The sequence below is a fragment of the Trichechus manatus genome, unplaced genomic scaffold (genome assembly GCF_000243295.1).
Source record: "Trichechus manatus latirostris isolate Lorelei unplaced genomic scaffold, TriManLat1.0 scaffold00159, whole genome shotgun sequence".
Lineage (NCBI taxonomy): Eukaryota > Metazoa > Chordata > Mammalia > Sirenia > Trichechidae > Trichechus > Trichechus manatus.
In genome coordinates, this window is record NW_004444095.1 from 350,471 (window position 1) to 376,166 (window position 25,696).

Genomic DNA, 25,696 nt, shown 5'->3' on the forward strand with positions numbered 1-25,696 from the left:
AGTTAAAAAAAAAAAGTGATTACTATTTTAGATCTTGGAATAGTGATGAAAAATTTTTTTTAAAAAAAGTTGCTGTCAAGTCAATTCCAACTCATAGTGACCCTATAGGACAGAGTAGAACTGCCCCATAAAGTGGCTGGTGGGTTGGAATAGCCAAACTTTTGGTTAGCAGATGAGTGCTTTAACCACTGTGCCACCAGCGTTCTGGAATGGAGATAGAGGCCTTTAAAAGATGTAAAGAAGTGCTGACTCTATTAATAAATTTGACTATATTAAAATTAGGAATTTTTGTTCCACTAAAGATACCTTAAGGAAAGTGGAAAGTCAAGCATTTTACAGAAGACAAAACATTAAACATATGAAGATATTTTCAGCTTTATTAGTGATCAGGAAACTAAATCAAGTCCTAAATGAAAGACCATTTTATATACACTCTATTGGTGAAAATTTAAAAGTATGACAATATCAAGATTTGGCAAGAATGTGGATTGACAGCACGTCTTATATATTGCTGTTGAGAATAGGTTTGTCTCCTAAAGTTGAAAAATCGCGTAACTTATGATCCAGCAATTCAACCCTTAGATGTACATCCAAAGGAAGCTCTTGTATATATATGCATGATGCTACCAGGTCGATAGTCAGCAAGGTCAGTGGGAAACCTAGAAAAGTATAAGTGAGGTGTATATGAAATACGAGGAGCCCTGGCACCACAGTGATTAAGCACTTGGCTGCTAACCAAAAAGTTAGGTTTGAACCCACCAGCTGCTCTGCAGGAGAAACATGTGGCAGTGTGCTTCCATAAAGATTACAGCCTTGGAAACCCTATGGGGCAGTTCTACTCTGTCCTACAGGGTTGCTATGAGTCGAAATCAACTCGATGGCAATGAGTTTTGGGTTTTTGTGAAATATGTGTGGGAAAAAGAGGCTGAGCAGTCCTCAGAGAGAAGTCTTAACACTCTTGCTACACAGTTTTGCTATTTATTGACTACTGTGAGTCTACTACTATGTATTTATTTTATTGTCCGATAATGCTTTTTTAAAATTTTGTACTAAGCCCTTTGGTATAAAAAAGGAAGTGTAATTAAGGATTTTCATTTCTCACAAAAAAAGGTGAATGTGTAACTATAGAAAAACCATTTCTCAACATTTGCCATCAACCATGGGTATCACAAAGATATTAATAACTGCATGAAAACACAAATCTGTGGAAGAAGCATCAGCATCTATGTCAAAATTTTATAGTTACTTTAAAAGACAATATCTGAAGATCAAAGGTACATGACACATTACTTTTCATTGAGATCAAATACCCATTCTAACTTAATTTTGCTCATTTCCAGTTTCAAGTTTTTTAGTGCATGTATAAAAGCTAAAGTGATATTTATAAATATGTTTACACCATGAACAGAAAAGGAATCTGACATGCAGTTAAACGACCCCAGATGCGTCAAGTAGGAAATTGGTTAATTCTAATAAACGTTCATTTTTTTCCATCTAATTTATGTAATTATAGTAAAGCTTTGGAAGTTCATTATGTTGAAGATAAAACAACTGACATCAGTGTCGACGCGATTGTAAATTCACTTAAAAATTCAACTTTGAAGACAAAGTTTTTGCTTTTGAGGGGACAAAATCATGAATGATTTTGGTAGAGCAGAGCATCATGGCAAAAGCAATGTTCTCACTAAATTAAGAAACCTATAGAGCAAAAATAAGGTGCTCTGGTGGCACAGTGGAGCCCTGGTGGCCCAGTGGTTAAGTGCTAGGACTGTTAACCAAAAGGTCAGCGGTTTGAATCCACCAGCCACTCCTTGGAAACCCTATGGGTCAGTTCTATGCTGTTCTATGGGGTCACTATGAGTTTTCTGTTTTTGGGGTGTGGGGGTTTGGTGGCACAGTGGTTAAGCCACAGTAGAGCACTAAGGTATATGAGTTGTTTTTTGTTTTTTTTTTTCATTTAAGCTTTCGGCCGGTAACCGAAAGATCCACAGTTTGAACTCTCCAGCCGCTCCAAGGGAGCAAGATGCAGCAGTCTGCTTTCATAAAGATTTACAGCCTTGGAAACCCTATGGGCAGTTCTACTCTGTTCTATAGGGTTGCTATGAGTTGGAATTTGACTTGGCGGCAATGTTTTCGTTTTTGCTTTTTTTTTTTTTTTAATAACGCAAAGAGGTTTACGGAGTAGGTCATAGAACAAGAAAGCCAAACCAGTTGTCACTGAGTCGATTCTGATTCATGGCGATCCCATGTGTGTCAGAGTAGAACCGCACTCCATAGTGTGTTCAAGGCTGTGACTTTTGGAAGCAGATTGCCAGGCATTTCTTCTGAGGCACTGCAGACATCACTCCATGTGTCCCATCCTAATTGCAGCCTCCTCTTCCCTCCCAAAGTAACCATTATCCTGACTTTTAAGGTAATTACTTCTTTGCCATTCTTTATGGTTTTATCATCCAAATCAGTGTTGCAGGAAGTACAGCCAGAGTGCTCTTTAGAAGTGAGGATGGCTTGCTTGGGACACGTCATCAGGAAAGACCAATCGCTAGAAAAGGACATCGTGTTTGGTAAAGTAGAGGGTCAGCGAAAATGAAAGAAACCCTCCATAAGATGGCTTGACACAGTGGCTGCAACAATGGGCTCAAACATACCAATAATTTTGAGGATGGCGCAGGACTGGGCAACGTTTCGTTCTGTTGTATGTAAGGCCGCCATAAATTGGAGTTGACTCGCCGGCAGTTAACAACAGCAGACATTCTAGTTTAGTCTGCTCTTTAAGTCACTTTTCATCTACAGTGTTCCCCTTCATCCCTTTCTTTTCCTTACAGTTTAGCTACTGAAGAACCCAACACATTTAATCAGTAGCATATCCTCCAGTCTGGGCTTTGCTGACTGCATACTCATGGTGCAGTTTAATATATTCCTCTCTGCTCTGTATTTCCTGAAAATTGGCAGCTAGATCCAGAGACTTGACCAGACTCAGGTTTGATCCCTTTGGCAAGACTATGGATGGTGTTGTGTTCTTTCATCACGAAACACAGAATGTCTGGTTTTCCTCTCTTTTATGATATTCGTAGACACTGATGCTCAGTTCTTAGCTCCATTTAATTCACTGGGGGATACAAAACGTTGATATTTGTAACTCTATCATTTTGTTTTCATTAAGAAATGAAATAATTTTATATAATTAATTATGCAATTTTATAAACTAAATAGAAAATTTTTTATTAAAAAGTGAATCTGATTTTACATGACTAGAAATCCTATATCACATTTGAAAAATCTAGAATTTCAGTTTCTTTTGTATTAAGCTGTGAATGGTCCACACGGAGTGATAATAAGTATTCTCGTTACATTTGATGCAAGATTTCTGTGGCCTAGAATCTAAGACTTCATCCTGACCCATAACTTAAAGTTAGTCTTCTAGACGGGATTGGAAGACTGTCAAATTTACCTGTATCCCTTGTAGAACAATGTTAGAGATGGCTAATAGCACCAAATATCTCTCCCCAAAGCTTCAAGACACCTAAAACTTAATTTATAAACTATTGAGAAACTGCCTCAGGAGGACTGGTGGCAGAGGGTCAAAACTTCTCAGTCACTGTGCCTTCACATTATTTGATAATTTGGAGTTTATTTTAGTGGTAGCCCTAAATATTTTCAGAGAGAATGGCATATATTTATTCTTGTTCAGTCTATGCCATTTATCACGAAAGCAATGTGCCTACTTACCACAAGAAGGTAGTTGCTTCCCTATTCTTCACCTTCTCCTTCTTCTTCTTCGAGTAGAACATGGGTAAGATGGAGGCATTTCTTCGCTGTTTGTGTTTCCATAATGTGAGTTGAACTTCAGATTTTATACCCAGAAAATGAATAAACTGCCTTTCTCCAGCCGAATTAAATCATTATAACCAAGTCTATTTTAAAACAAACAGATGTAACTTAAAACATCGAACATATAGTGTAACTGTATTTAGAAGAATGATCTTCTAATTAAAGGAAATAGAAAAAATATGGTTGACAAGGAGTTGTAACATTGTATTTATTAAAATATACAAATATATGTATGAGTGTGTGTGTGGGCGTGTATTCAAAGCCACTTTAAATGATTAAAGTCTCCAAGCTCAGATAAATTACCACTCAGGGTATTATTAATCCTTAACTAATATGATGGCCAAACACTTCAGTCCTTCTCAAGAAATAAAGGAGAATGGGGAAGTGTTAAAAGTTTGGAGGAAGTAAATGTGCTAATTTTCTTTACGAGTATAAGACACAGTTAAGGTCGAAAAACTATACAACTTAAATTTGGCATGAATCTAGGAAAAATGCTGAACAGGTTATCACAAGGATGGTGGGCGAGTGCTCAAGAATGAAGACTGTAATCACTGGGCAGCCCTAAAAACAAGTTATGCCAGACCAAGCTCACTGTCCTTTTTGATAGGGTCACTAAGCTCAAGAAAATGCCATAGAACTATTGTATCTTGTTTTCAATTTTCTAGATGAAGACATCTAGAAAATTCTGTCATAATATCCTTGTGGAAAAGGTATAGAAATAAGAGCTAGATGAGAATGCAGTCTAAAATTCATGGACCATAGATGTGGAGTTTGTTGATGGACAAAGACCGAAGGGAAATTTTCAGCCACCATGGGAGAATTGAGGTTCAGAGTTACAATAATTAGAGCCCTACTCCTCTGCCCTGTCCTGCCAAAAGGCCTGTGTCAGAAGAGTGACTTACGGAGAGTCCATTTCAGTGGAATGCCCATGTGTTTCAACTGAATTGCACACCCTGCGACACTGGGTGCTTAAGAAAAGGAAAAGACGTGCATTTATTGGGAGTGAATATTCTTCCCCTTGAAGAGTTTTAATCATTTCTCCTGCACTGATGTTAACCTATAAAAACTAAACCCAATGCTGTCAAGTCCATTCCGACTCACAGTGACCCCGTAGAACAGAGTAGAACTGCCCCATAGGGTTTCCAAGGAGTAGCTGGTGGATTGGAACTGCTGACCTTTTGGTAAGCAGTTGTAGCTCTTAACCACTGCGCCACCAAGACTCCATGTAGGTCTCTATATTTGCCATCCTGGAGAAAGCAGAAGGAGTACGATTGGGTATTGGGGCATCCGCCTCACAGGGTGCACGTGACTCAAATTTTTTACAGTGATCCTTCCTATGGAAAAGTATATAATTACGTGAAAAAAGCAAGGACAGAATAGTATAATACCATTTGTTTAAAAATACATACATTTGTATCAGTGTAGAGCAGTGTGACCCTTGCTGGCAGGAAAATTGGAAGGCAAGGGAATGCTGAAGTGAGGACTCGTCCCTATTTGAATTTTTTTTTGCAATGTACATGAATTAACTGTTTATTAATTAGCATTTCATCAAGCAAATAGGAGAATATATTTGAAATTTTAGAAATCAGCACTGCGTGTAATACACAGTGGAAAGAAGGAAGGAGGGAGGGAAGGAGGGAAGGAAGGGGAGGTAGGAAAAAGGAAAGGAGGAAGGGGGAGGGGAAGAAGGAAATGAGGAAGGGAGGGAGAGAGAGGGATATTTAAGGGAAGAAAAGAAATCTGGGAAGGAAGAAAAAGAGAAATAAAAGAAAGAAGGAAGAAAGAAAAGAGGAAAAAAGGGAGGATATTTCCCTGTTTTCATTGCCTCCTCCCTTCAGCTACTATCCATTAGACTAGAGATAAACCTAATTTCTGGTCCCTCTCAGCAATTCACACTGCAGTTACTTTCTGTCTTTGGGTTATTTCCTCTCAGGACAGGGCAGAGGAGTAGGGATCTAATTACTGTAACTTTAACTTCTCCACAAATAGCACTTTTTCTGTTCTTTCTTTCTTTATTGTTTCAGCAACTAAATTTCTGGCTCTGAACCTCCATCCTCCCACGGAGGCTGAAAATTTCACTTCAGTTAATCTTGGATTCTCCACTCCTTCCCCAGGGCTGTGTCAGAGTCCTGGGATCTTATGTGATGCCAAGGAATGGTGGTGGGTAAAACAGGCATTTGTGGATGACCTTCAAGTTATAGACTATCGTCATCAGTGGACACAGCTTTTCACAGGTCATTGCTAAGAGACCCATTGTCCTATCTGTATGGCCCCTTCAGGTTCCCAGGTACCTGCTGCATCTAGGCTACAGATGGAACCCAGGAATAGTTTTCAGGTCTTCCTATGATCCCATCGGCACAAGGCCAGTCCTCTTTCAAGCCTTGCCATTTTCCAGGGGAGGGGAAGTCTGTCAGAAAGCAAGTCTAAGTTTCTGACTTTCTAAAACCCAAAGACTCTCTCTTCTTCCTTTACCACATACTTTATCTTAGTGAAAAAAAATATGTCTGATAAATCAAAACTTTCCTCCTATGGGACATAAAATGATACTTGTGAAGAATGTGCTTCTTAGCTCAAGTAGATACAAGAGACTAAATGGGCAGCTTCTGTCCAGAGGTGAGATGAGAAGGCAGAGAGGGTCAGGAGCTGGTTGAATGGACATGGGGAATCAGGGGTGGGAAGGAGGAGTGTGCTGTCACAGTATAGGGAGAACAACTAGGGTCATATAACAATGTAGGTAAAAATTTTTGTATGAGAGACTAACTTGAATTGTAAACTTTCACTTAAAGTACAATAAAATTTAAAAAAAAATTCTTTTGACTGGGACTCACTGACAATACAAAAAGATATCTTTTAATTCTTCTTGCAAGCTGATATGAAACATTCACTCCCTGGGCCTTGGCATTTGTCTCTATTTTTCAAGAGAAAAAAAATTATTACATTCTGCAAAAGAAACTTTGTAAAAAAAAAAAAACAGCCTGGCATTTGCCTTGGTTTTTCATTCTCTTAATATCCAAAGTTAGCAAATCACAAAAGCAAGTTTAACAACTATTCTCTGCAGGTCTCTGCTGAAATGTTGAGAGACTCTCTACCTGACTTTATTCTTGTCAATATCTGAGTTGTTTCTGGCAAGACATGGGGCACAGGAGAACAGAAATAAGAGTTGTGGGCACCCATTCTCGCTGCTCGTCGGCGTTAGCTGTCGCTCGGGTTGTTCTATTTTAATTTCCAGGACCCAAATTCACTGTCATGTCCTCCAAAGAGGGGAAGCTCTTCGTGGGAGGGTTCAATTTCAACACCAATGAGCAGGCGTTGGAAGACAACTTCAGCAGCTTCGGGCCTATCTCTGAGGTGGTCATTGTCAAGGACCCAGCGATCCCAGGGTTTTGGCTTTATCACATTCACCAATTCAGAACATGCCTCAGATGCCAGGTGAGCCATGAATGGAGAGTCCCTGGATGGTCGCCAGATCCGAGTGGATCACGAGGGCAAGTTGGCCCAGGGAACTACAGGGGGTGCTTTTGTGTGTGTGTGTGAGTGTGTGTGTGTGTGCGCGCGCGCGCGCACTTTAGATGAAAGTTTACAGTGCAAATTAGTTTCTCATTAAACAATTAATACACATATTGTTTTGTGACATTGGTTGCCCACCCCACGACGTGTCAACACTCTCCCCTTCTCAACCTTCTCAACTCCATTACCAGCTTTCCTGTCCCCTCCTGCCTTCTAGTCCTTGCCCCTGGGCTGGTGTGCCCCTTTAGTCTCGTTTTGTTTTATGGGGCTCTCTAATCTTTGGCTGAAGGGTGAACCTCAGGAGTGACTTCATTATTGAGCTAAAAGCGTGTCCGAGGGCCATACTCTTGGGGTTTCTCTAGTCTCTGTCAGGCCAGTAAGTCTGGTCTTTTTTTGTGAGTTAGAATTCTGTTCTACATTTTTCTCTGACTCTGTCCGGGACCCTCTGTTGTGATCCCTGTCAGAGCAGTCAGTGGTGGTAGCCAGGCACCATCAAGTTGTACTGGGGTCAGTCTGGTGGAGGCCGTGGTAGTTGTGGTCCATTAGTCCTTTGGACTACTCTTTCCCTTGTATCTTGTTTTCTTCATTCTGCCTTGCTCCTGAAGGGGTGAGACCAGTAGAGTATCTTAGATGGCTGCTCATAGGCTTTTAAGACCCCAGACGCTACTCACCAAGGTAGAATGTAGAACATTTTCTTTACAAACTATGTTACGCCAATTGAGCTAGATGTCCCCCGAGACCATGGTCCAGAGGTGGTGCCTTTGGTGCCACTGGGCGTGGCTGCAGCTACTGTAGAGGTGGTGGAGACCAAGGCTATGGGAGCAGCAAGTATGATAGTTGGCCTGGTGGATATGGATATAGATATGGATGGTCCAGAAACTATAGTGGCAGAAGCCAGGGTGGTTATGATCGCTACTCTGGAGGGAATTACAGAGACAATTACAATTACTGAGACAAGGCATGCACATATAATGTAGATACACAAGGAATAAAAATTCTTCTGATCCAGGATCATCCTTCTAAATGGCTGTATTTATTTAAAAAAAATTTTGGAGCTGCACTGAAACATCTTTGTTTTAGTACATCAACTTCTATTTTTGAATTGAGCTTCCAGGGTATCCTGTTAAAGAGCTTTTAGTGAACTCCATATGTTTTTTTAAACTTTTTTTCCCATTTAAAGAGCAATTCTGCAACATTTGTAGAGTCTAGGTATTTTTCCTTTTACCAGTTTTTTTTTTTTTTTTTTTTTTTTTTTTCAGTTTAGGCACTCAGGATTATTCTGGCCAAAAGCTTTGGTCAGACTGATTTTTTTTTAATTAATGAGTATCTAGGGACATTTAAAAATTTTGCACACAATGTTTCTTTATTATGGTTAGAAAACAATTTCTGAAAATACCTACAAGAAATCTGCATCAAGAATATAATTTCTTAGAGGTGTTTTTTTACTCTACATTATGATATTACCACCCTGATTATATAGAAGAGCTTAAAAATGTTTGTGAATGTCATTTTTTCTTAATACTGGAAGAAAAGATATTCTGTTGTATTTCAGTAGCATTTAGGATGTCCTTCACAGAGCCAATTAAAAAGATGAAATCTGAAAATTGAAAAAAAAAGAATTGTGGATAGGATGGGAGAGGTTTCAGTACCAAATGTTTAGTGACCACACACTATGCCCGCTCTGCGATTCTGGCCAAGTCCGGGGTCAAAGCCAGTGTTGATACTAAAGTCCATACTGAAGGTACCTCATCCCCTACCCACCACCCCATCTCCCAGAGTGCTTAGTAGAAAAGATTCCAGTCATAACCCTGTAATAGGGGCTGAGGATCAGAAACTAAGAAAATAAATAAAATAAAAAGAGATGAGGCAAGGCTGCAGATAATGAATTGGGATAAATTGCAACACAGCCTAAATAGTCCTTTGCATGTCTTTCTACACTTAGTGTACCTTGCTTTATAGCCTTTGTACTACATAAGTAAGCTCTTTAAACAGGGACTGTCAAATACATCTTTGTTTAATAGTACATGCTCACTAAATATTTGTGGAATTTTACAGCATTAATAGATAAAAATCTGGCAAGTGATTTTCAGTATGGAAAAAAAAAACCCACTGCCATCAAGTCAATTCTGACTCACAGCGACCCCACAGGGTTTCCAAGGTTGTAAATCTCTACGGAAGTAGGCTGCCACACCTTTCTCCCACAGAGCTGCTGCTGGTTTCCAACCGCTGACCTTTTGGTTAGCAGTCGATCCCTTTAACCACTGCACCTCCAGGGCTCCTTACATTAATCATTAGGGGAATGCAATTGAAACACAATGGGATACCACTAGCCATCCACCAGAATGGCTAAAAGAAATAAGACTGACAACACCAAGTGAAGACAAGGATGTGCAGAAGTTGGAACTCTCATATACTGCTGGTGAAAGGGTTAATATAAAAAAAAAAGAAATAATCCAAATTGTATTTAGTGCATGTTGAACTCTTGGTTACAGTTAAAAGTCAGAAAGAGACCTTGTTGTTAACACAGACAATTTCCTGAGTACATTGGTCCAATGCTCTGCAGCAGACAAAAATGTCAACAAGTATTAGGACATTATCAAATCGTGTACGAGGGAGAAAGAAAAACTAATATACTATCTTCTGGCAAACAACAGTGAATCTACCAGACTCAGAACTTTTACTTCTGCTGTAGTGTAAAACAAACAAACAAATGATACAAAATTAAATTCATAGATAACACAATTACTCTACTCAGAGAAACTAAACCCTCTCCAAAAAAATATGCATGGAGAAAAGACTGGAAAGAAATTCACTCAAAATGTTAACTGAATGTTTGGGGATTGGGGAATTAGAGGTGATATTTTTCACTAGTTTTCTACTTTGCTGTTACCCAATTTTTCTATAGTGAGCAGGTACTACCTTTATAATGAAAAAAAGAAACAATTTTGAAAGGAAAGAAAGATAAGAATAGAATTAGAGTCCAGAAAAGGACAACTAAAACGAGCAAGAGGAAAGCATGGATTAATGTGTATGAACAAACCAAAAAACACTTCTGTATGGGATGAGAGGAGGCAGAAAGGGAAACAAACTATTTTATGTATAAGTAAACATGGATTTATCCATCCTGAATAAGGCGAATTGATGCTGGAGATGCAAATTTCTGACAACCTAGAGGGAAAATATGATCCTGTTACTGTCTGTACTAGGCAGTATAATGGCCCCCAAAGATGCCCATGTCCTAATCCCCAGAACCTGTGAATATGTTACCTTATGTGGCAAAAGAGACTTTGCAGACGGGATTAAATTAAGGATATTGAGATGGGGAGATTATCCTGGATTATCTCGGTGGACCCAATGTAATCACAAGGGTGCTTATAAAAGGCAGGCAGGAAGGGCAGAGTCAGAGCAGGAGACATGACAGGAAAAGCAGAGGTCACAGTGATGCAGGGCCAGGAGCCAAGGAAAGCAGGCAGCCACGAGAAACTGTAAAAGACAAAGAAACAGATTCTCCCCTAGAGCCTCCAGAAGGGAACGCAGCTCTGCCAACACCTTGATTTTAGCCTAATGAAACTGATTTTGGACTTCCGGCTTCCAGAACTGTAAGTTACTAAATCTGTGTTGTTTTAAGTCACTTTTGGCAATTTTTCACAGCAGCCATCAGAAACTTATATACTGCCTATTCATGCATTCATTCAGCAAATATTTATTGAGTGATTTCTATGAGCCAGGAGCCCTGGTGGCCCAATGGTTAAGCACTTGACTGCTAATGGAAAGGTTGGTGGTTGGAACCCACCAGCTGCTCTGCGGGAGAAAGATGTGGCAGTCTGCTTCTGTAAAGATAACAGTCTAGGAAACCCTATGGGGCACTTCCACTCTGTTCTACGTGGTCGCTATGAGTCGGAATCAACTCGATGGCAATGGGTTTGGTTTTTGGTTTTTTTCTATGAACCAGGCACTGTTCTAAGCACTGCGAAACAGGACTGAGGAAGACAACCAAGGTCTTGGCTCCTAAGAAAGTAGTATTCTAGTGCAAGAGATAGGCAATAAGCAAGTAAACAACTGAGTGATTTGAATAAATTCAGACTGTGGTTATTGCTATGGAGCCCATTTAAAAGCCATTAATGGCTTTGCATTGCACTCATGATAAAATGCAAGTTCCTCCTTATGGCATTCACAGTAAGAAATGAAGTAACATAATAGGAAAACAATTGAGTTGATTTCCCTTGGAGTAGAACACTAGTCTTTAATGAGACAAATACAGTGGTCAACAGGAAAAAGCAGATGGTAATGGTTAAGAACAAAGGCTTTCAAGTCAAATGGAACTGAATTCAAATCCAGTTCCACCACTCACTGTGTGCCCTTGGACAAATTACTTACCTTCCCTGAGCCCACCTAGCTCATCTGTAAAAAGGGGTAAATAATAGACACAGTCTCTCATACGATTATTATGAGAATTAAATAAGATAATTCATGCAAACTTCTTAACACAGTGCCAGGTACATAGCAAACAACTAATATTGTTATTGTTGTGTGCCACTGAGTCGATTCTGACTCATAGCAACCCCGTGTGACAGAGTAGAACTGCCCCATAGGGTTTCCTAGGCTGTAATCTTTATGGGAGCAGATAGCCAGGTCTTTTCTCCCGCAGAGCGGCTGGTAGGTTGTACTGCTGACCTTTCAGTTAGCAGCCAAGTGCTTAACCATTGTGCCACCAGGGCTCCTAAATAACTAATACATAGTAGCTAATATGATGATAGAAGCCTTCGTGGTGTAGTGGTTAAGAGCTATGACTACTAACCAAAAGGTCGGCAGTTCAAATCCAGCAGGCACTCCTTGGAAATCCTATGGGGCAGTTCTACTCTGTCCTATAGGGTCGCTATGAGTCGGAATTGACTCGACAGCAATGGTAGTGGGTGGATTATTATGATATATTTTAAACAGTGAATAACATTTCTGAATAATTATTTCAAAATCAGGTTTCCTTATGCAATATTATATATTATTGAAAAAAAATTCATTTACTCAACAATTACCAGTACCACTTGAGTTGAGTTAACTCCAACACATGGGACCCCATGTGTGTCAGAGTAAAACCCATGCTCCATAAGATTTTCAATGGCTGGTTTTTTCAGAAGTAGATTGCCAGGCCTTTCTTCTGAGGCATCTCTGGGTGGACTTTAACCTCCAACATTTTGGCTAGCAGCTGAACCCATGAACGCTTTGCACCACCCAGGGACTCCTCCTCCGCGAATACTTACCGAGAATGTAGAGGATGCCGCGTTGCTCCACCGAGACTGCTCTTTTAGGACACGAAGCTGGACACTTGTTCCTTCAGCAGCTGCCAGGAGTTTGGTACTGAAGGCTCACAGCTGATTCCCACTTTGGGAATTGCCCTCAACTGAATTGCCTCGGCTAAAGTTATACCCCAACCTTGTTGATGTTGGGGTGCAAAGATGTGGTGAAATCCATGTGAAATCGTGCCCTACAGATTAGTAAGTAAACACAAGTAACCGGTGCGTACCTTGCTTAATGTAAGCCTGCGCATTCCTTGCTTACTGGTTAATCCGCCCCTGCTCACAGAAGTTGTTCCTAAGACCACGCTCCAATAACTCTTCTTCACCAATTTCTATCTCAGAGTCTACTTCCCCAGGAAACTTGAATTGAGTCAAGTAACTACTGTGTGGGTAAGGCACTTGACAAACTTTTTCTGTAAAGGGCCACATCATAAATGTTTTAGGCTTTTTGGGCCCTACAATCTCGGTTGCATCTACTCAATCTGCCATTCTAGCGTGAAAGCAGCCACAGATAATACGTAAACAAGTAAGTGTGGTTATGTTTTAATAAAACTTTATTTGTGGACGGTGAAATTTGAATTTCATATGATTTTCACAGTTCGTGATATATTGTTCTTCAATTTTTTTTTCAACCATTTATAAATGGAAAAATAATTCTTAGCTCGCAGGAGTTCAAAAACAGGCAGCAGGCTGGTTTTTGGCCCTCAGGCTGTAGTTTGCCAAGCCCTGTGCTAGACGAAAGGGGTAAAGCGGTGAACAGCTCATAAAGTTTCCATCCTAGTGAATGAGTTTGCAGAATTTGATAGCATGAGAAATTAGTTTGTTAAGAGTTACAGCTGCCAACCAAAAAGTTGGTAGTTCAAATCCACCAGCCGCTCCTCCTAAACCCTACAGGCAATTCTACTGTGTCCTATAGGGTCGCAGTGAGTCGGAATGGACTCAACGGCAATGGGTTTGGTTTTTGGTTTTGCTAACCTTGTTTTGAGGATCTAAAAGGATCAAAACAGCATGGAGAAAAGGAAGAGGAAAACAATGGATAAAAATAAGATTCGTAGTTTCTTTTGAAGCTTAGTATCCCAAGAAAATCATATACAGCAAAATAAAACTAGATATTTTAAAGGGTTACTAAGTGGCATTTTTCAATTAGAAAACTTTCTCCTCACTAGTAAACAGAATTACGGGATTTGAGTGGCTATTTTCTAGCCATAGCTATGGCTAAATAATCATTCAAAACTAAAAACAACTGCAATTTGCTACAATTTTCATTTTACAGAGCTGTATCTTTAAATGATCTACTGACACAGACTAGAGAAACAATATAAACATTTATTTTGGAAAATGTTTGAAGCCGTCTTTCTACCCAAATGTAACAGCCTCCCACAGTCCTTTTCCCCCAAGGAGAAGCAACTTGGAGGAATGTATCTGGGTAACAAACATATTCATAACTAGTTACCCTGAAACCTTTTGACTTTTCAGTTTTGCCTTTGCTGTGTTTCCTTCTTATTTGGCTTGTTTTTTCTTCTGTTTCAATTTCTATACCCCCTTAAATGAGTCATAACCTTTTCTTTTTTGATCATTTTTATTTTTGCTTAATTTGCTGTACAACCGTCTCTTTGAAATAATTCTTCATAGCTCCTCTTCACACATTCTTCCATCAGGTGTAATATTATGAGCTTTCGCCTTAATTCACACCTGACTTCCAGCCAACCTTTACTTCTCTAGCTCTTGACTCTCTTCAGAACCTCCTCCTGGACTTTCTCAGAATAAATGTAATAAAGTGTTACTTTGGGTTTGAGTAGCTGAGAAAGGAGAATGGAAGCATCCTCTCTATGAATTCATACTGCTATACTGAGAAATATGAAGACTAGGAGTGCTGATTTCACTTGACACCAACTGTAACAGGCGGCTAATGACTATATCCCTGGCTTTGGAAGTCTCCAGGTTCTTCTCTCTAGACACTTGAACACTAATTTGGTCCACACTTGTCATGATGAGTTCAGATGCCAGAATCTGGGTAGGAGAACTCTCATGAAACATGGTGTCCATAATGTATTGCTTATATAACTCTACCACCTTCTGCTCCAGGTACTCATTCAGCACCGCGTTAGAAATAGGCTTCTGCATTTGCAGGCTACTTTTTTCTTTGATGCTGGTTATTCTCCAGTAGGATGAGTAGCGCTGGATAGGTTTTTGGGGAAAGTCACTGGGCTGAGTAGAAATGGAATCCTCCATGGGCAAAGGAATCTCAGATGACTTCAGCAAAGGGCCATATTCAAAACTGCTCTCGGAGGGAAAATCTGTTGTCACTGAATTAATGGCCATCACCTGGCCCCCTGCAATATGTAAGTCATTGTAATTCTTGCAAATACTTTTGCAGGAAGGTGGTACCAGGTAGGTTTCTCTGCTGGTACTGTGGTCTCCACAGATTTCAACTGTGGTCAAGCTTGGCCTTTGAAACACAGGATTGGGGTTTGTCTGCAGCACTGTGACTCTCTGGTTTCTGCTGCGTTGGCTCTCTCTTGAATGCACTGAAGAAATAAACTTGCCAGAGGATTTGCAGCTCACGTAGAGACTTCTGACCTGTGTTTCGTCCACAGAGGAGTAGGAAAGGACGGCATCAGCATTTGTCTCTTCTCCCTTTTCCTCAGCCACTTGCTCATTATGAGAGGCACAGTTCCAGTGGACGTCGTTCCAATAGGCAAGTCCACTGAGATATCCTTCTGACAGCATTCTGGAAAGAGAGTTGATGAGTAACAGTGGAGAAAAAGAAGATTAGGGTTTTAAAAATCAGCAGCTGACATATCAGAAGTAAAGGACAATGGATGAAGCCACTCCATTCATCCACCCAGCCATCCGTAACTTAGTGCCTGCAAAAGGTCGGCACTTTGAATCCACCAGCTGTTTCTTAGAAACCACGTGGGGTAGTTCTGCTCTGTCCTGTAGGGTCGCTATGAGTCAGAATCGACGCAACAGCAATGGGTTTTGTTTTTTGTTTTGGATATACCAGGACTATGGTGTGTGCTGTAGATATAAAGATGGATAGAACTCAGTTCCATCCTTGAGGGAGTTTCCCACTGTGAGAGAAAATAAACAATTTCAATATCATGTGATTTAGGGTTATGAGAGTGATAGGCACAAAGGAAGTACAGAAGAGGGGCCGCTAACACAGTCTAGGGTAAAGGAGAGAAGTCATGGGATGTGTTGTAGAGGAGGTGACAGTTCAGCTGAATTGTCAAAAGTGAGTAGGAGTTCCAACCACTGGCCCAGGGTTAAAAGAGAATATGGTGATAGGACATTGTTTAGGAAGTGGTGAGTTTCTGTTAATGGTGATGGTTGTACAACATGAGTAGTGTAATTGATATCACTAAATTGTGCACCCGAAAAATGTTGATTTGGCAAATGTAGTGTTTTATATACATATTTAGAACACTAAAAACAAGAAAATATGATGGCATGGCCCGTTCATGATATACCAAGACGCTGCGCATAATCAGATGAGACTTGGAAAATAGACTGGAATTGGGTCATGAAGGGCCTTGGGAGTCATGGAAAGACATTTGTGCTCTGCCCCATAGGAAATGGAAAGTGATTGAAAAGTTGTAAATTGGGGAGCAACATGGTTGGTCTAGATGGTGGGTTATGAGAAAAATGATGAGGAAATACGTGGTAAATTCTAGGGAAAACAAGAGCTGTATCCTACTTATCTATGTATTCTATCCCTAGCACCTAGCACAGTTATTTGCATTTGGGAGAGACTCAAAGGATATTTATGAATTTCAATCAGATAGCTGATAACAATTGCCTGGTATGAAATTAATTCACTATCAGGCCATCAAAAAGGACCATGAAGCCTGTCCTACCTTTACAGCCCAGGATGGATTTCTTGCTCTATCCCTCCCACTTCTCATAATACTTCCTGGGAATGTCTCTGTGTCCAATTGATGTGTTTATCCTTACCCTAGTTACCAAGAAAGTTTCCTGACCACGGGTCTTTCCTACACCTGCCTCCCCTCCTCACCCTTAGCAGTTGTCACTGGAGTCACGAGTGGCTAGAAAAGGCTAGAAGCCAGCAGCTGCATTTTCTAAAAAAAGAAATGCAATGATATTCCTGGCACCGGGGCAAAAGACCATAGCAAGGAATATAGAGGGGCTGGTCCCCTTTGGCCTTGAGGTCTGGGCTTCTAAACCTGACCTGCCAACTTGAGCCTGAAATAAAAAAGTCAAATTAGAAAAGAAGTATTATTACGAGATCCATTGCGACTAGAGGAGCCCTCGAATCTCTTGGCCTGAAATAATCTTTAAACCTTGAACCAAAACTATCCTATGAAGTTATCTTTAAACTAAACACAGTGTAGCTCAATTAGTCAAGACTGTCATCCTTGAACATTGTGCTCTTTTAAAGAACTATCTGTATGAGATCAAACTGACAACAGGAGTTCTAAAGCACAGATGACAACTTGAAGGGACGCGGAAAGCTTAAATTCATGGTAGTAAAACAGTATGGATAGACATAGTGACACAATGTGAAGAATGTAATCAATGGCATTGATCTGTACGTGTAAAAATTGTTGAATGGGTGTGTTTTGTTGTGTATATTTTCACCAAAAATCAAAAAAAAATTTTTTTAAAGAAGGATTGTATTTTAACCGTCAGTAAGGGTACAATTTTTAAAAAATTTTAGTATCCTTTTTACATTCATCTATATATTATTTTCCAAGTAAATAAAATGTGTTCTAGTCTTGAAATTCTGCAAGGGTAATATTTACAATGTTTAATTTCTCTTCTGGAACTATTTCAAGATATATTCAGCAAATTTATCAATTATTTAAATATTGACTATATGCCAGCCCTGTTATAGAGCACGAAGATACAAAGTTAAAGATCATCAACAAATACATGAAGTACCTACCTATCCTATGCTGAGCACACTTACCTCATAAGAATAAAGAAAATGTTGTTCTTTCCAGAAAAAAACTTTCTAAGTGTCATTCTGCCCTCAACAAGGCAAATGTTACATGCATGAGAAGAGAACTGTTGTTGTTACATTGTTCTTAGGTGCTGTCGAGTGGATTCCAACTCATAGCAACCCTGTAAGACAGAGTAGAACTACCCCATAGGGTTTCCTCAGCTGTAATCTTTACGGAAGCAGATCGCCAGGTCTTTTCTCTCGGAACTGCTGGTGGGTTCGAACCGCCAACCTTTCAGTTAGCAGCCGAGCCCTTTACCACTGCGCCACCAGGGCTCTTTGAGATGGTAATTAGCAGAGCAGAAGAGTTGTTGGAGAGGAGGCATCAAAAGATGGTGAACCACTTCACACCCACCAGGATGGCTGTTGGAGTCCCCGGGTGGTACAAATGGTTAACGCGCTTTACTATTAACAGAAAGGTTGGAAGTTTTAGTCCACCCAGAAGCACTTCAGCAGAAGGTGCTGGCTATCAACTTCTCAAAAATCAGTCATTGAAAACCCTATGGAGCACAGTTCTACTCTGACACACATGGAGTCTCCCATGTGGGAGACCGGGGTTCAATTCCCAGCCAGTGCACCTCATATGCAGCCACCACCTGTCTGTCAGTGGTGGATTGCATGTTGCCATGACGCTAAACAGGTTTCAGTGGAACTTCCAGACTAAGACACACTAGGAAGAATGGCCTGGTGATCTACTTCTGCATATCAGCCAAGGAAAACCCTAATTATCACTACGGTCCAAGAAGAAGAGAGATGAATTTGAGAGACCAAGTATCCTGGGCATGAAAGTGAAGGCGATAGAGAAGCCAAAAGTAATTCTGCACCTTCCAATCTGGGTATGTGGGGAAGTGGCACTGGCATTGACTGAAGAGAAATCAGGAGGAGGAGCCGGGAAGGGAACTGACATGTTTCGTTTAATTTCTCTTGTCTAATATGAGGCTGAGCCTGTAAGTATCCAACTGTGAATTGGAGATTCAGACTGAGAGCTCGGGAGAGCAGTTACTGAAAGTCAACAGTGAAATTATCTCCCAATATAGGCAGTGGGAGTATTTACTGGGAGCTTGAGGAGCCATAAGAGTTTGTAATAACTTCTGTGGGAAGCCCGCCTTGAACACTACAAGGAGTGTGGTATCACATAGCTTTGCAAAGACTACAAGAGCTTCAAATGTACTCAACAGGTCACGTTTCAAAAATCTACATTTCAAGGTAAAATTTGCTTATGAATTCAGAGTCATTGAGGCAAAACACAAAACAAAACTTGAACTAGTAGTCAAGAGACCAGAGTTCAAGTTCTAACCTTGTCACTAGCTAATGGCTTTAGTGGAGTTAGTGACAAGTCTATAATAGCTAAGATTGATGCAGTACTATGGAGCCCTGGTGGTGCAGTGGTTAAGAGCTCAGGTGCTAACAGTACTAGCTACATCCCAGATACTATTCTAAGTACTTTTTATGCACTAAATCAATCCAGCCCCACAAAGACTCTAAGATGTAGGCACTATTGCTACGCTTATTTTACAGATGAAAAAAATTGAGTATTGTCTCCAAAGCCACCAGGCGCTCAGACACCAGCAGTCTGAAACCAGAATCCATGTTCACATGCTGCTGAACTTCTCATGCACTCGACTTCTCATCTGTAAAATGAGAATGTGGGATTAAATGATCTCTAAAGTCCCGTCAAACTTTAATATTCCTTGAGTTTATAACTATATTAAGAGACGAGAAATTAGAGAGTTAGGTGAGCATTACTCAGAATCAAAATTAGTTTCTGAAAATTAGCAGCAGAGGGCAGCAGAGAGCATGCTAAGGCAACTTTTGAAAGATTGCTCTAAAGCTGTGGAAAGTAATAACGCGTAACGCTTACAAAAATTATACATATGCTAAAGCATTTAATCTTCATAACAACTCTTTAATACACCATTAGATAAAACCAGTGCTACACATCACAACATGTTAAAATTTAAAAATAGAGAAAGATTATTTGGGTTTGTTTTGATTAACTGTTGGCATTTTTTAATAATCCTCAGCGATTATCCAGGAAATTCTTATGACACATTACTGGATCTCTTCAAAGATATTATAAAAGAAATATTTCAAATAAATGTTGCTATATTTCTTATTAGACTTCTTTTCATCTGAGACACTAAAACTTAACCCGATAACATTCTTTTAATCATTCGAACATATTTTATCACTTGAATTTTTGTTTCTCCTCTTAGAGAAGCTGCATATATTTAGAATTCTCCATGACTGGTTCAGTGTGAAGAAAAAGACACCCAAGGACATTTGCAGATGAGATGTTCTAGGCAAATTTAGCCTACATTGATCATTACAAGACAGGGGAATACCAAAATTAAGCTTATGTGCAAATTTACAACTTAGAAATATATGCTAAAGTATGGCACCTTGTTAAGTCATTTACTTGGAGTTCAGAAGAAATTGCAATATAAATTCTTCCTTCCAGACTAGGAGTTACACAGTTTCTCGGACAACTGTTGCTATGACTTCTGAATATAGATACACTTTTAATTTACACCCAAACAACACAAGCATGGAATCAGAGAGAAAACCTAAAGAGGGAATGACTTTACAAGAGAGAACATTTGGAAAAACCTAAGTTAGGGGCTGGCAAACTTCTTCTGTAAAGAGCCAGGTAATAAATATTTTAGTCTTTGCAGGATGTATGGCGCCTGTCGAAACTACTCAGTTCTGCCTTTGTAGCATGAAAGCAGCCATAGGCAATATGTAAACGAATGGGTGTGACTATGCTCCAAAAGAACTTCACTTACTAAAACAAGCAGCTTGGATTTTGCCCATGGGCCTTGGCTTGCTGACCCCTGACCTAAGTCAAAAAGCAGATGCAATGAGTTGAATAGAACATCCTTATCATCATCGTCATCATAGCAACTGCTTATTGGGTGCTTTCCGTACATTAACTCTACGTTACTGTACATTAGGCATTATCATAATCTGCATTTTCTGAATGAGAAAACTGAGATTCAGATATGACAAATGATTTTCCCAAGGTCACACAGCTACTAAGTGCTAGAGGCAAGATTCAAGGCCAAGTTTACGAACTTCAAAGCGTGTGCTCTGTTCTCTACACCCCGTCACACTACTGCACAGTTGAGAGCAGCTGGTATCACACAGTCATGAAAACAAGCCATTAGTTCTTCCAGGAAAAGGATATCAGCACTGATTCCATTTAATAACAGCAGCAATTGCCGAATAAAGGAAGGAATGGACAGTGAAGTACAGAAAGAAAAGCCCCAGGAAGACAGCCAGTGCCCACTCCTGAGGGGCAGCCCAGAGGCCTGCAAGCATGTGGCAATTGATTGCCAGCACTCATATGTCCTTGAGGTACACAAATACCTTATCCTCTGATTTTGCCTCTGAAAAAAAACAGGTCTTCGAGTCTAATCATATGAAAATTTTCCTTAAGTATTCCCACTGCTAGAGCCTGGCATCCTCTCACCCCTAATTTTCCAACATCCTCCACGAGGTAATTTAATGTTACAGCTCCCCATCGCCTCTGGAATAAAGTCTATATACCCTAGGCCCTCATGAAGTGTGGTCCCTGTCTGCCTTCCCAACCTCCTCTCTGCCTGTTCCCCACAGGACCCACAACCCAGCCATGCAGAACTCCTCCCGGTCCCCCCAATCATCCTGCCCATCCCAGCTATGTGTGCATTTTTTTTTTCTTCTGTTCTGAGAAATCTGGTTCCCTTTCCAACCTCTGTTCCCACCACCTATACCCTTCGGGTCTCATCTCATAATTAACATTTCAGCACCCCTGACCAACCATCCAGAATCCTTGTCCCTAAATTAGGAGATTCTAGGTTCTTCTTTCCCCTACCCCAATATAGTTATCAGGATTGTATGAAACATTAGCAAAAAGCAGCTACTACCTTAAACAGTGAAATAAATCATTGGAACAGTTTTTGGAACGAAGGAGTAATGGGAAATAGCAAAAGGAAAGCGAGAAGATTAGGAATTGGTAGGGAGCAGGGGAATTTGGAGTGATAAGTCGACAGAACAGATCCTGTCTCTGGAAGGACATTTTGAGCCCATGCAGACTAAGACATCTAAGAAGCTGGAGTGAGACAGGGACGCAAAGAAGATACCACCAGCAGCTTCGCACAAAATGGAGGCAGTGGGGAGGGGCTTCCTCCTGGCATTACAGGAGGTGACCTTGTGGAAGCAAAGACAGGAAAAAAGCTTTCTACTGATCTAGCTAGCTAAGGTGCTTATATATCTTTATCTTTTAACAGTTACAAAATATTCCATGCTATTGGCACAGCTTATTTTAGTAAATCATTTCTCATGGAGAGTTTTCTCGCTTTTTCACTATGTGTAATCATTGTATATGCTTCCATGAATGTTTCCTTCGACCAGAATGGGAGAAGTAGAATCACTAGATCATAGTTATTGCCAAATTGCTTTTCAAATAGCTTGGACCAGTTTATTCTCACCAGAAATATTTGAGATTAATAGTTTCCACTGACATTTTTCAATACATTATTTTTTTTTTAATTTTCCAATTGATGAATAAATTTATGTATGCCTCAGATTTGAGGGTGAAGCAAACTGTCTGGTTAAGACCATGTTTAGGTGATATATCAGAGATGTTTTTTAATATCCCTAAATCCTCAAAATCTTCCTATTCATCTCTTCACCTCTCTAACCAGTTATCGTGGAGTCAATTCTGACTTGTGGAAACCCCACTTATGTCAGAGTAGAACTGTACTCCACAGGGTGTTCAATGGCTGATTTTTCAGAAGTAAATCACCAGGGCTTTCTTTCGCGGCACCTCTGGGTGAACTCCAACCTCCAGCCTTACAGTTAGCAGCCAAGCGCTTCCACCACACAGGGACTTCTTCACCTCTCTATCTCCCCTATAATCTGAATTAGAGATCACACTATTCCAATCTAAATGTTAAGATCTTACTGATTCTTGGGACTTGCATGTAAATCACTAGAAGTTATCATTGGAATACTTGAGTCTTTCTTTATTCACAATCTAGTTATGATAATGTAATCAAATCTATATTAGAAGCTTTATTTTTATTTATTTTAGTAAGGGATACAAGAACTTTACCAAAAATAAGGGGACTCTTTAGGAAGGATCTCCATGTCTAAAATAGCATCTGCCGTTTCCTTACTCTTTTGTTTAAAAATACATACTTTTTTAGAGCTGGAAATAACCATGCATTTATTCACATACCTTAGATTATATTCCTACTATTTCATCTCTCACACCATTTCATTGACAAATGCTCTAAAATATCACCCATCTTTATTTCAATCCCTGTTACAAAAATATAATTTGAGATTATCTACTCTTCTATCAAATATGAAGTGTTTCTTACTCAATGAATTAATTTGTGAAAGTCTAACTTGGTGACCAAGAGAATATAATTGTAATTTGAAAGCCCTCTGTTTTCCATAGTAACATTACCATGTAAATAAATAATTTTCTGTTTGGTTCTACTTAGATCCTATGACCAAGTGCAATAGCTCCTCCCTAGGGCTTTCTCTAGATGTGTAGATTTCCTTATTTCAGAATGTATAAAATCTGGCGTGAAATATTAGTAAATATATTTCTGTCATAGTTTGTATTTTTCTTCGTATCCTTTCTTGACATCTTACAAATTGAAAAATTAAACATTAAGATCACATTTCTTCATTTTCTAGTCCTCTCATTTTGTGTCAAAATATATCGAGTAATTCAACATCATGCAATTCAATAAATGTTCGTGGTAATAGGCATGGCAATCAAACGCAATGCAAGATCCTTGACTGATGCTGAATTTAATAAATAAAAAAGTTCTAGAGGACATGTGGATTGGGGAAATGTGAATATGGACCTTAAATTAGATAATAGTATTGTATTGATGTTAAATTTCCTTGATGTTATAATGATATTGTAGTAAGTAGAAGACTGCCCTTATTCTTAGGAGATGCGTGCTTAAGTATTTACGGGTAACATGTATCCTAAAGTCAGTATAAAAAACCTGTTGCTGAATCCGACTCATAGCGACCCTATAGGACAGAGTAGAACTGCCCCATAGGGTTTCCAAGGAGTGTCTGGTGGATTTGAACTGCCGACCTTTTGGTTAGCAGCCATAGCTCACTGTAGCTCTCAACTACTGTGCCGCCAGGGCTCCAAAGTCAATATACTCTCAAACAATTCAGGAAAAACAACTATGAGAAAGAGAGAAAGTAAATGTGGCAAAATACTAACAACTGATCAATCTACATAATAGAAACATGGGTGTTCACTGTACTATTCTTTCAACTTTTATATAAATTTGAATTTTTTTTGAAATAAAAATTGAGAGGAAAGTAACTACAACATATTTAATAAAGGCACATTTACATTCTATAATGTTTGTTAGGAGCCTAGAGGGGCAATATCTTATATACCTAAGATAATCATTATACATGGGATTGGAAATGATTCAATGACTTGATATAAACGTGCTTTGTTTTGAGATAATAGATAATAGAATTAGTTCGTTACCTTTGTATACCCACAAAATTACCATTACTATAATATGAATGCTTAACACCAGTTTCAAACACTCTTCACTCCTAAAAGAGGCTTCAGAAACAAAATCTTCCCAAACTGATCTATGCAAGAAATGTTATAAAAATATCAGTACAAATATTCTGACCAACCAGGTCTATATTCAAGCACAGATAGATATGCACGAGAAAAATGAATGTTTGAGCAGGTCCAAAGATAATTCAAACAAAAGCCCACCTGTGAATGCACTCCTTAATTCTGACAGCTTTTCCCAAATCACTCAGGTGGTGTTTCAAAAAGCATCATCACTGTAGCTCATGTTCACTTTGAAAATGTCCTGCCACAAAGAACAACACCTATCGCAAGTTCGCTGAACTGAATAATTGAGAGCCAAGTCCAAATGGAATTGATTGTGATTGTATCGTCTCTAAAATGCCATCACTGTAACTGAATTCAAGAGCTGTGTGCTGTTCCTGCAAAATTCTGCTTAGGTTTTTAGGCTTTTAAAAGAAGAAGCTCAACTTGTGTAGGATTAGTGAAAAAGGACTGAATAAACCATACAACAAAAATTTGATCAGACCACTCAAAATTTCAGGTAAAAAAATGCTTCAGAAATGGCCAAAATGTAAACCTGAGGAGGTAAGAGAAGAGAGTGTTTGGTTTTATTTCTCTTTTATCATCCAACTCCACTGATAGTTTGCTTTGTCTCCTCCCACCTCTGATTTGGTAAGCTGCGAAAGCATTTTAGACATTGTAAGATTGGATCTGCATTCTAGTAATAAAGGGCTAAGAAAGAGTGACAGGATAAATGGCAGAAAATGTTAGCAGTTACAAGGCCCACTGTCTCCTTTTTCTTACCTTCACTAACCACTCTGCTCCTCTGCTCCCACAGAAACACAGCGACTGACCATATAGAGCTGAACAAGCCAGCCTGTGTTCTTTCCAGAAATGTTTGCAAGCCTTTCGTGAGTCTACCTTTCATTGGTTAAGACCAAGAAAGTAAGTTGCTCGTTGCATTGCCACTTCTTTTATAACTGATCCCATGGGAAGAGAAAATGTTGTTTTTGCTCGAGCCTAATTTGTGCTAAAGAAGCAATGGGAAGTCCCAGAAAGAGGAGGGGCAATAACTGACAAACCCACATCAAGCCACAGAATGGTGTTTCTTCCCCTTTTACGAAAAATGAAACCTATTCATGAAACTGTCTCTTGTTAAAATAGCTTATTGCAACACATTTTGTAGGAACCCTATCAACATAATTAAATTTACTCCTATAATGATAAACTCCCTGGGACCCCTCTCCCAAAAGTGAGCCAAAGTCAGATACAACTATAAAAAATCCTCAGTCTCTCCACTAACTTGTAATTTTTAAGCAGTATTATTTCTCAGTTATACTTGTAATTTTTTATAAAATGCAAACAAAAAGTTTTTGTTATCAGATTAACAAAGATACAAAATCAATAATACACTGTGTGGTCAAGGTTCTGGAGAAACAGGCACTCTCATATGCTATTGGTGAGGTCAGTTTCTCGGGAACTATCAAAATTTTAAATATTTATAACTTTTGATCCAACAAT

At 39.5% G+C, this 25,696-nt stretch overlaps 1 protein-coding gene and 1 pseudogene across 2 annotated transcripts; one reads left to right on the forward strand and one right to left on the reverse strand.

Moving 5' to 3' along the window:
- Window positions 1–7,074: 7,074 nt before the first annotated feature.
- Window positions 7,075–8,555, forward strand: LOC101357745 (RNA-binding protein 3-like; annotated as a pseudogene).
- Window positions 8,556–13,575: 5,020 nt separating this feature from the next.
- TASL (TLR adaptor interacting with endolysosomal SLC15A4) lies at window positions 13,576–25,197 on the reverse strand. Of its 2 annotated transcripts, none has more exons than XM_004386229.3 (2): window positions 24,980–25,197; window positions 13,576–15,360 (listed from the first exon to the last, which is right to left on the reverse strand). In XM_004386229.3, the coding sequence occupies exon 2, from the start codon at window positions 15,357–15,359 to the stop codon at window positions 14,457–14,459; it is 903 nt and encodes a 300-aa protein (XP_004386286.1). In that variant the 5' UTR covers window position 15,360; window positions 24,980–25,197; the 3' UTR covers window positions 13,576–14,456. The 2 variants fall into 2 exon arrangements, with proteins under 2 accessions (XP_004386286.1, XP_023596331.1); XM_023740563.1 differs by having other exon boundaries at window positions 24,359–25,197.
- Between the last annotated feature and the right edge of the window lie 499 nt (window positions 25,198–25,696).

Excerpts from the sequence above, each read along its gene's own strand:
- TASL (XM_004386229.3), bottom strand. The coding sequence starts at position 15,359 with ATGCTGTCAGAAGGATATCTCAGTGGACTTGCCTATTGGAACGACGTC.